The 12,011-nt window shown below is 44.5% G+C and overlaps 1 protein-coding gene across 1 annotated transcript in view; it reads left to right on the forward strand.

Moving 5' to 3' along the window:
- Window positions 1-12,011, forward strand: part of cplane1 (ciliogenesis and planar polarity effector 1) — a 295,045-nt gene that overhangs the window by 215,777 nt on the left and 67,257 nt on the right. The window contains exons 34-37 of the mRNA XM_060847121.1: window positions 1,207-1,382; window positions 2,235-2,358; window positions 3,716-3,773; window positions 4,173-4,328. Of these exons, the coding sequence (XP_060703104.1) occupies window positions 1,207-1,382; window positions 2,235-2,358; window positions 3,716-3,773; window positions 4,173-4,328 (514 nt within the window). The remainder of the gene's footprint in view (window positions 1-1,206; window positions 1,383-2,234; window positions 2,359-3,715; window positions 3,774-4,172; window positions 4,329-12,011) is intronic.

The raw sequence follows: 12,011 nt of genomic DNA on the forward strand, positions 1-12,011 counted from the left end.
GGAGGGGGGTGTTCACACTGAGGGGGCGATGGAGGGGGGTGTTCACACTGAGGGGACGATGGAGGGGGGTGATCTCACTGAGGGGGCGATGGAGGGGGGTATTCACACACTGAGGGGGCGATGGAGGGAGGTGTTCACACTGAGGGGGCGATGGAGGGGGGTATTCACACACTGAGGGGGCGATGGAGGGAGGTATTCACACTGAGGGGGCGATGGAGGGGGGTGTTCACACTGAGGGGGCGATGGAAATGTCTGTGTGTCCCTCTGAGTGGAGTGGAAGTGTGGTGTCTCACTCTAATGGAGATGGGGTAGATGGAGGTGGGAGGGCAAATTTTAGCCGTGCAGAGGGCTAGAACAAATTGGGGTCTTGAGGTCTAAGGAGCGGTGATCCGTTATTCTCTCAGGAGGAGAGGATGTCTTAGTCCCTGGCAGGTCAAAAAATTGCAATCAATGAAATGGCTAAATGCCCATTCGCTTCCAAAGTGTGGAGGTTTTATATTGTCAGAGTATTTGGGCTGGTAAAGTCTCCTTTGCGTTTCTTGCTTTGTGGCCCATTATTACCAACACTCTCGAGTAACAGTGTGTCCCATGGATAAGTCTGGCTTGGTCGGAAGGTGCTGGGAGTATCCAGGCTCAGACTGGGCTGTTACGTTCCAGAATAAATGATGTTTTAATAAGAGCTGGGATCAGGTGGCGGCCATTCAGTCATTCTAGCCTGCTCCACCATTCAGTATGGTCATGGTCGATCTCATCTTCCTCTCAGCTCCCCTTTCCTGCCAGCTCCCCACAGCCTGTTAGTTATTAAGAATCTACCTCCTGATGAAGGGCTTATGCTCGAAACGTCGAATTCTCTATTCCTGAGATGCTGCCTAACCTGCTGTGCTTTGACCAGCAACACATTTGCACCTCTGTATACTTGCTCAATATCCTGGCCTCCACCACACCCCAGGGCAGTCAATTCCATAGATTCATGATCTTTTGAGAGAAGTAATTTCTCCTCATCTCTGCCTTAAATCTACTTCCTTTCATCCTAAAGCTATGACTCCTCATTGTAGATTGTGCTGTGTGTGTGTGTGTGTGGTCCCAAGTTATTCCCTCAGACAGCTCCAGCTCTCCGGTATTCACCGTCCTGCTGTGCAGTAGGAGAGCACCCTCTGTGCCCACACCTTTATTGAAAGATGACATGGATGTTATCCCTCATTCCAGGTGTCAATGATCCACCCTCCAAGACTCATACCAGCTCAGGACCTCGTTGCATTTGAGCAGCGCCGACTTTGTCGATCTCAACAACTTGCCAGACAGCAGCAGCCTGAAACCTTCTTCCTTCTGAAGGGCAACATTGAGCCATTTGAGTCCCGGACTAGCTATGACAGTAAGAAGAGGTGAGGCCTTGCTTTTACAGTTCCCCATTTTTATGCTCGCGTCCTTTTGCAATAAATGCCAAGCTTCCTTTTGCCTTCCTTATGACCTGCTCTACCTGTAGGTACAGCACTCTGACATTTCCATCAGTTGAGATAATATTCCTCCAACTGGGGTGTTTTGCTTCACACTTTTCCACATTAATCTTCATTTACCAAATGTTGATCTATTTATCTAACCTACCCATATCCATTTATAAATTTCACATTTCTTCATTGCATTTTATTTTCTCACCTATTTTAACATCATCCTCAAATTTGGCTCCAGTACTTTGTAACCCCAGTTCCAAATCATAAATACAGATTGTAACTAATTGAGACCTTGCCCCTACACCTGCGGCTGCTCACGGGTTACTCTGCCAGTCTGAAAACGACATACTCACACCAACTGTCTGTTTCCTATTGGCCATTCCTCTACCCTTTCCAATATATCAATCCCAAAACCATTAGCTTTATCTGAGGGATTAGCTTTTTCTGTGGTAATGTATTTTGAATACCTTTTGGAAGTTTAAATTTATAACATCTATTGGTTCTCTTTCACCCACCTTGTTTGTTACATCCTCAAAGAGGATAAATATGACAATGGTTATTTTCTTTTCAGAAAATCATGCTAACTCTGCCCGATTATTCTATGTTATAGCCTTCTAAATCTCCTACCATAATACCCTTGAAGTTTATTTGAAGTTTAAGACACTAGTTTCAAACCCAAGTTGCTCATCTTCAAAGTGAAGGATCTGGAAGACTGTGCAGTTGGTGGTTGACATGTCAGGATGTGAATGTATGTAGCTAAGAATTGGTTTGTTCCTCCCTCCCCAGGTTAAAGAGACGGGGTGAGAGAAGAAGAGCAGAAAAGACCATCAGCAAACCCACTCCGCCATCACAGCAGCAAGGCCCCCCTGATCCCCCACAGACTGTGAAGATTGAAAGCAGAGTCTGTGTGGTAAAATACAGTAATATTCAGTATTCTCTTACTGGGAACACCATGGGAAATATTGATGTCCAAAGGCCCTGGCTGCAATTGATTGGCTGCCTTTTATTACAAGAGGATTTAGATACGAGAAGAAATAGTCTTGCTGCAGTTGTACAGAGTCTTATGTGAGACCACATTAAGTACAGTTTTAATCATCTGACCTAAGGAACAGCAGAGATTCGATCTCTGTGAGGTGGCGAGAATGGAGAAATTGAGGATAAGGGGCCCGTATTCTCTCCACCGTAAAAACAGGAAAGGGGATTGATTGGGAAGTAAACAATTCTCGCAGGACCTGACAGGGTGGGTATAGAAAGGGTATTTCCCCAGCTGGGGATCTCAAACCGGAGGGTCACTCTCAGAGAATGGGAAGTGTCCGTTGGGACTGAGATGAAGACAATTTCTTCAGTCAGTGGGTGGTGAATCTTTGGAGTTCTGTACCCCAAAGGGCTGAGGAAGCTCCATCATTAAGTGTATTCCTCAGGCACTGACCACATGGAGAGAGGGACCTTTTGGCCAGAGTCCTTCCACCAGCTGTAAGAGACACACTGTCTCCCTGTGACAACACACTGGCCCGAGTTATTTTCACCCAAGGCTGGTTTCAGCAAAGTCCCAGCAGGGGTCTGTGGTGAAGGAGAGAGACATTTATTTTTTATTTACTTCATAGATGGTGGACTTTGCTGGAAAGATCACCATGTACTATCCTTGCTGCATTAGAATTACAACGGTGTCAGCACAGAAGCCATTCAGAGCCATGTGTCTGTCCCAGTGTCTGCTAGAGCAATGCAGCTATTCCCATACTCCCTGTGTTCACAAGGTGGTGCTGCTGCAGTCCGTGTGCTGTAGGTACAGAGAGAGTTCCAGCTGTTTGACCCAGTGACAGTGAAGGAACGGTGATATATTTCCAAGACAGGGTGATGGCTGACCTGGAGGGGAAGTTGCGGGGGGTGATGTTCCCATGTGTCTGCTGCACTTGACCTTGTAGATGGAAGTGGCCGTGGGTTTGGAAGGAACAGTGGGTCTGAGAGATCAGGATAAGTGGCAGTAGAGTTACAGTTACTCCTGGCATCATTGTTGTGTTCTCACTCCATTAATCCCAGTTTGGTAACCTGCTGGTGATGGACAGAATACCCAAGATCACAGGAGAGCAGAGCTCCAATTACCGAGGCTGTTACACTGCTAGTATCTGCTTCAGATAATGTACGGGCTATCAGGAATGCTGTCAGTGGAGTTCAGGGATCCCAGCTGGTGGTTGTTGGGATCAGAGGTTCTGGGCGCACGGTGAGTTTCTGTCTGGCTGAGGATGCCTAACTGTTGTGTTTCATACCAGGATCCAGGAGACAGTCAGTCAGCACCTGATACTTCAGGAAGATTTAGCCTCTCTCTGGGTGAGTGACAACAAAGAATGTGTGTCTCTGATTTGCTATGGATCCTGTCTGCTGTCTGAAACTAGTGAATAAACTGCAGCTTCTGTACCCTTCCACCCGACCACCAGAACTCCTCTCCACTCCTCTCCGTTTCTCACTCCTTCTCCTCCGTCCATGAGCCTGTCCCTCTCTCCCCCATCTCCTCCTCAGTCCATTTGCGTACGCTCGCATGCTGTCGTGTCCTAACCATGTCCCCCCGCCCTGACTCTGCCATGCTCTCCCCTGCTCTGTAAGCCTCCCCCATCCCTCTTGTTATACCCTGTGCCCCCTCATCCCAACACTGGGTCCCCTCGTTCTGCTGTTTGCCTCCTGCTCAGCTGTTGAGTTGTTGATGTGATTAATGTTCTGAGTTCTGGGTAGGTCCGTGTGATACTCGCCTGGGGGACCAGCTCTGTCCGTTAGCAACACCAGCAGAGTTGCATTGCTTTGCATCCACCAGGAAGAATGCGAAAGAAAGACAAGATGCCAGCACCAATACGGAGCAGGGTCCAGCGCCTGAGCTGCTGCCACCTCCAGGTAGCCCACACATTGTCTTCTCTTGTATTTATCAGACTGTCAAGGGGAAGCCATTGGCTCCTTTGCAGTGGGTGTCAGCTGGCTGTTCTCCTTTGGAGGCATCCAATCCAAAGAGGTGATCATCCCCTTCTTATTTTTAAGCTCCACCCATATAACTTCACTGGACTATCTCCCAGGAATATGCTCCCTAAGTACAGCCTTAATGTTCTCCTAAACCAAAAACATCACTCCCCCCTCCTCTCTTGCCTCCCGTTCTGTCCTTCCTATAGCATTGATACCAGAACCCAGGCTTCCTAGATCAGAGGTGGGTTCACTACCACTGTAACACATGAGGCCACACTCTAGGCTTGCTAGATCCTGTCTAATGATATTGAAATTGGCCTTCCCCAAATGCAGACACTTAATCTCTCCACTATCCTTTCCCTCTCCAGAATGACTTTGAAATTTAGAGGCATGGTCACTGTTCCCAAAATATTCGCCCTCTGAAATTTCCATAATACCATAAGGCCATAGAGGTAGGTGCAGAAATTTGGCCATTCAGCCCATTGAGTCTGCCCCGCCATTCAATCATGGCTGGTAAGTCTCTCAACCCCTTTCTCCTGCTTTCTTCCTGTAACCCCTGATCTCTTGATGCTCAGGAACCTATCAAACTCAGTCTTAAATATACTCAGTGACCTGGCCTCCATAGCCTTCTGTGGCAGTGAGTTCCACAGATTCCCCACTCTCTGGCTGAAGAAGTTTCTCCTTATCTCCGTTCTAAAGGGTGTTCCCTTTACTCCAAGGCCATGCCCTCGGGTCCTAGCCTCTCCCACCAACGGAAACATCTTCCCAACACCTACTCTGTCCATGCCATTCAGTATTCTACATGTTTCTATTAGATCCCCACTCATCCTTGTAAACTCCATCGGGATAAATGCGAGGTGTTGCATTTTGGGAAAGCAAATCTTAGCAGGACTTATACACTTCATGGTGAGGTCCTAGGGAGTGTTGCTGAACAAAGAGACCTTGGAGTGCAGGTTCATAGCTCCTTGAAAGTAGAGTTGCAGGTAGTTAGGATAGTGAAGAAGGCGTTTGGTATGCTTTCCTTTATTGGTCAGAGTATTGAGTACAGGAGTTGGGTGGTCATGTTGCGGCTGTACAGGACATTGGTTAGGCCACTGTTGGAATAATGCGTGCAATTCTGGTCTCCTTCCTATCGGAAAGATGTTGTGAAACTTGAAAGGGTTCAGAAAAGATTTACAAGGATGTTGCCAGGGTTGGAGGATTTGATCTATAAGGTGAGGCTGAACAGGCTGGGGCTGGTTTCCCTGGAGTGTCGGAGGCTGAGGGGTGACCTTATAGAGGTTTATAAAATCATGAGGGGCATGGATAGGATAAATAGACAAAGTCTTTTCCCTGGGGTTGGGGAGTCCAGAACTAGAGGGCATAGGTTTAGGGTGAGAGGAAGATATTAAAGAGACCTAAGGGGCAACTTTTTCACACAGAGGGTGGTACGTGTATGGAATGAGCTGCCAGAGGAAGTGGTGGAGGCTGGTGCAATTACAACATTTAAGAGACATTTGGATGGGTATATGAATAGGAAGGGTTTGGAGGGATATGAGCCGGGTGCTGGCAGGTGGGACTAGATTGGGTTGGGATATCTGGTCGGCATGGACGGGTTGGACCGAAGGGTCTGTTTCCATACTGTACATCTCTGAATCTATGAGTGTTGACCTATTTGTTAAGTTTTTCATTCCTGGGACCATTCTCATGAACTTCTCAGAACACACTGCAGGGCCAATTCATCTCAAAACTGTGCACAATACTTCACATGTGGTCTGACCAGAGCCTTATAGACCCTCAGAAGTACATCCCTGCTTTTATATTCAAGTCCTCTCAAAATAAATACCATCATTGATTTACCTTCCTAAACTGAGTCAACCTTCAAGTTTACCGTGAGGAATCCTGGACTAGAACTCGCAAGTCTCTTTTGCACTTCAGAGTTCTGAATATGTTTTCCCATTTTGAAAATAGCCCTTGCCTCTATTCCTACTACCAAAGTGCATGACCTTACACTTTCCCATATTGTACTCCATCTGCCAGTTCTTTGCCTACTCTCCTAACCTGTCCAAATCCTTCTGCAGCCCCCCCCGCCTCCTCAATGCTACCTGTCCCTCTACCTGTCTTTGTATCATTCACAACTGTAGCCAGAATGCCCTCAGTCCCTTCATCTAGATCGTTAATGTATAAAGTGAAACGTTGTGGTCCCAACACTGAGCCTTACGGAACACCACTTGTCACTGGCTGCTATCCTGAGAAGGATCCTTTTATCCCCACTCTCTGCTTTCTGCCAGACAGCCCAGCTTCTATCCACGCTAACATCTCGCCTCTAACACCATGGGCCCTTATCTTACTCAGTAACATCCTTGCGGCACCTTGTCAAGGGTCTTCTTGATGGTAGATAACATCCATTGGCTCTCCTTGGTCTAACCTGCTCTACTTTCTCAAAGAATTCTAGCAGATTTGTCAGGCATGGCCTCCCGTTGATGAAATCATGCTGACTTTGCCCTATTTTACCCTAAACTTCTAAGTATTCAGAAATCTCATCCTTCACAATGGATTCCAGGATCTTACCCACGGTTAATTGGTCTATAATGTTCCATTTTTTGCCTTATTCCCTCTTTAAGCAGGGGTGTCACGTTAGTGATTTGTCAGTCCTCTGGGACCATCCCAGATTACCAGTAATGCCTCCACTATCTCTTCAGCCATCTCCCTTCAAACTCTGGGGTGTAGTCCATCTGGTCCAGGTGATTTATCCACCTTCACGCCATTCAGAGTTTCTTGCACCTTCTCCTTGGTGATGGCTCTGACCCTCACTCTCTTGAATTTTTGGGATATTACTCATGTCTTCCACCACGAAGACTTACACAAAGTAATTATTCAGTTCCTCAGCCATTTCCTAGTTCCCCACTACTATCTCTCCAGCATCATGTTCCTGCAGCCCAATGTCTACTTTTACTTCTCTTTTGCCTTTATATATCTAAAGAAACTCTGACAGCCTTTCTTTATATCACTGGCTAGCTTATCCTCATATTTAATCTTCTCTCTCCTGTTAGGACGGGGCTACCGTCCCGTGTTCGTTTGAAGGAGAGAGACACTGGATCTGATTCAAAATATAAGCTGGTTTAATGAGAGAGACGTACACAGAACATACAGTGAGATATTTACTCTTCACTGGAGAAGGCGCGTTCTGAGCTATTGTTCTCTTTGTCTAGCTTTTAGCCCCTCACATCCCAGTGCTACATCCTTATTTGGTAAGAAGCGGTATTTTCTGATAGTATTGGTTCCAGAAGAGATAAGATTCAGTTACCTCAGTATGAGCTACGTGCAATCTAACACGGTTTCAATGTCCTGTTATCTGTTCACCCTCCCTGTGGCCCCATTATGCCATCAGTGTTTCAGTCTGTTCTTAGTGTAACATAATGGCTTACTGTTGTCTAGTGAAAGCTAACAGTTTCCAGACTTGCTAGTACTACCTTACGTGAGCACTACCTAACAATAAAGTTTCTGAACACAACCTACCCTTAATAATGCTTCCTAACACTCCCTCCCTTGGCCTCGAAAGAGGCCACACAAAATACAGCAATTCGCGCGCAGCAGTCAGGACCCGGATGGTCGGTGAGCGCCCCTCCGTCGCTCCTCTGCAAGGCCGACCAATTGGCTCAACTGGGCTTGTCTGACTCTAGGGAGACATAGTTATAGTGGGGAGGAGTCCCTAAGCAGCATACAACTACACAAAGCATTCCGCGCCGCAAAATCCCTACTCTATGCGCTTCTCCAGTTCGCATACAATCGTTAAGGCACAAGAAGCAGTGAAATAATACATAACAGGCGTAAGCACTTAAAAGTTGTAAACATATACAAAAAGCCACCTCAAAACCGACAAAACGATTACTGAGTATGATAACAAAAGCAAAGAGAACCAGAGGAAAACACAAAGTGGATGAGTTAGGACGCCTGCAGAATGAAGGTCTGCTGTCCAAAGAACACCCAATTGTACAACCTCCCAGTAAAATCGGTCGTATTATACCATGACATCTTAAAATAAAATTTCAAACTACTGACATAGTGTCAAATCTTTTTGCAATAGGATTCAATGAGCTCTCCTTCCTTCCTAAAGGTTTGTTGTTAAGTCGGTTCTGGAAAATGACACAAAACTGGCATTTTCCTTCGTCAAAAATACAGTGAATACAATGTCAAACTGCTGGGTCCACGATTTTCCTTATATCAAGCTGCTTTGCAAGCCAGAAACTTGACCAGATTCCCGACACGGATACAAAAGCCAGGCATCTGCTAAAACCACATGACCACAGGCCATTATTCTGAAGGTCAATGCACGACTGTGCCTGTCTTAGGTTGTCCCTCACTCGAGGAATCTTACCCGTCATTGGCTAACCAGTCACCTTCACTTGACCAATAAAAACCCACATCCATTTTACAGCTGTCAAGTACGGACACGGGCAGTGGTAACTGGCTTATTATTGTGAACAGTGGCCGTCGAGACCAATCGAAGCCATTTAGGAATACCAGATGATGGCTAGGAATCTCTTGAGTGAACAATAGTCTGTTGAGTCTCGAGGCATATAGCACTTCACAATCTCTAACTGCAGCATAAAAGCACAAATTTACCTGTTGTCAATTTGAACGGGAAAGAGAGAGAGAAAAAATACACAACTAGGGGGTCTCTGCACCTCAGCCCTCACATTCTGAGGCCCTAATATGGGAAGGATTAGAAATGAGAGATACAGTTATAAAGTAAAATCATAAGTTGTCCCGCGCTTCTGTCTCAGGCATATCTCCTCCATTCCCTCTGATACCGATCTCGTAATCTTTCCATGGGGTGCCCCCATCACAGGCTCCTCCAGCCCCGCTGCCTGGTATGCGGGTGGGGGGGTTATCCTTTCCCGTCAGGGCATGGTCGATCGTACGTCTCACAAGCGTCCTGATACATGGTATACAACAACAACCACAGGTAATAAAGATAGCAACAGAAATGCATAAACCAAGGGCCAGCTGTCCCAGCACAGTGTGCTATTCAGCCAATCTATCACTGGGTTTTTTTTTACCCCTGACTGCTCAGAAATGATGCCAGTTGTCGTTCCCCTCCCTGTCGTTATCAAAATCATAAACGGAATGGCTCTTTCTTCCCTTTTTAGATCAGGACACCCCCGCCCAAAATGCCCTATCCTTCCACAATAATGGCATCCTGCCTGTGGAGACCTTCGTCTCTGCCCCTGTCGCTCAAACTCTCTATCAAATGCTCCTCCATGTCTCTCCCTACTCCCTTCCTTCCCTGCCCTACATGCTATCACTCGCTGCTCCGGTTGCTCACTTTTGGCTGCATTCTTCCCCTAATTACCTCATCAACCGCAGCTACCATCATTTACGCGTTCTGCTCCTGTCACTCGCCCTTTCTCTCTTTACAAACACTTTCTGTGCCCCTCCTAACAATGCGTGATGACAAAATGTTCAAGAACAAACCTTTCAGCTCAGTGAGTAAACTTAGAACCTGAGCTACATATCTTCTCAAAAAACTGCAAATACACTTCCTTTCTGAAAGATAGTCCTAATTTACTAAACTAGGCAAGATTCACCTGTGATCTGTTGTTGAATCTCAGAAGAGATTAGCGTCAGGTATTTGTAACCCATACCCATTATCCATTCACAAATTAATTACAGACCCATAAGCTCCTCCATCAACAGGGGTACAGTCACCTTCCAGTTTTTTGAAATCTTGTACTAAATTCATATCCAGTACTTAATAGTGAACAAGGGGAATAAGTCTCTTACTCTTAACCACAACTAAAATTTAGTGAATGAAAAGGCTAAAGTTAATCATAGCTGTCTGTGTACAGCCTACTAGGTATGTGTCCAGATGCTTAATAACGAAGACCTGTTCAAAGTATTAAAAAGGTTTTAGCCACCATCACATCTGCATAAATGAAAAAATGAAGAGAAAGTGCTTGACTTGAAGTCTGTAGGAATATAAATGCAACATTTTAGTACACAGTGTTATATTATCAATATGGAAAAAATCCAACTGATTTCTTATCTCATCTTTCCTAGAACCGTCATAACCAAGTTTGGAATTGTGGAATTAAAATTAGGTGTTTGACCACAGTTGTATTAGGCATTGGCACAAAATCTGTGTGACCAGGACGGAATCCCTCCTGTTAGTGAATAACTGTGAAAAGTACTATAAAACAACCAGAAATTTAAATCCAGACTTTATAATACAAAAATATAATATTACTCTATCATCCAAGCATCCTTAAGACTTCAAATTTATTCCTCTTCAGAAAATCCCATTTCCCTCTAGAACTAAATTTCGAATCAACCTTGTGCAAATAAACCATTTAGCAAGATTGATACCATAATGATTTCATTCACTGTAGAGTGCGAAGCTTGAATAGATAGAGTTTCAACACCCATTCCACGCAATCAGAATCTAAGCAAAACCGATGGCAGAATATTGGCATCTCAAAATCATTGATTGCTGAGGCTAAAGCAGAAGCACGATGGATCATGTAAAAAAAAATGCTTGCCTGCAGGTCCTAGAAAAGACAGACACAGAGACCCACCAAACTTCACCCACAAAACTAAATATTAAATTGAGAGAGAAAAAAAATGCTGTTTGATTATTTTGATAAACTGCGAACAACTCCAGATGGTGCAAATGTCTTGTTAACACAAACAAAAGATCGAGAAAATAGAGATCCAAAAGTAGTTTTCTTAAGTACTGCTGGTCAATCATTACTCAATTAAAATACTTTAGGTCGTAAAAATAATCAGAGCTGTCTTACAACAATTTGTCAATTCAAGTTTAAAAACTTCTAACGCATGCACAATGGTCGAATCCAAGGTCACAGATAATAACCATGGAAACATTCGTTTATAACAATTACCCACTGTCGAACGAAACTTCGACTGTCCTTCATATATTGCTTTTATGTAAAAATAAAAGAGGTTAATAAGAAAAGTAGTTAGGGAGTCATGACTCATAAAAGAACAGAAGTTATTAGCCTTAAAAAATCATGTTAAGCTCACATAAAAAGAAATCACTTTAAACAGCAGTCCTGGAATTCAAGCTCTAAAAACAAAAAACAAGAATTCAATCACCAAGCAAACAGATGCATCTAAATCATGTTAAGTTAACATAAAACGAAATCACTTTAAACAGCAGTCCTGGAACTCAAGCTCTAGAAACAAAACTTACTCATTCAATCACCAACAAACCAATGTGCATTCAAACCAAATCACAAAGGGTTAAATGTTTTGCTAGCTATACACGCGCTCTCTCTCTGTTTGCACAGTCCTTTGTGAATCCCCTTACCCCTAACCCTTATTTCTCGCATTCCTTCTATCTATCCTTCTCTCTTGGTTTCTCTTCCCTTTGTCTTTTTGTTCACCTTCCATTTTTCTTTATCTGTCTCTTTTTGTTCTGAAACTTCAGTTCGTTATTTTGGTTAAAAGAAAAATTAACTCTGTCTGCAACTTGACCATGAAGTCACTGTCAACATAATACTGGGTCCAGGGCACTACATATTTTGGCTCTATATTGTTTTAATTTTAAAAATATCTCAATGTCGCTTATACAACTGTGAATTAAACTCAATGGGAGTTTAGAAAAAAAACACACACACA

Source organism: Hemiscyllium ocellatum, chromosome 2 (genome assembly GCF_020745735.1).
Source record: "Hemiscyllium ocellatum isolate sHemOce1 chromosome 2, sHemOce1.pat.X.cur, whole genome shotgun sequence".
NCBI lineage: Eukaryota > Metazoa > Chordata > Chondrichthyes > Orectolobiformes > Hemiscylliidae > Hemiscyllium > Hemiscyllium ocellatum.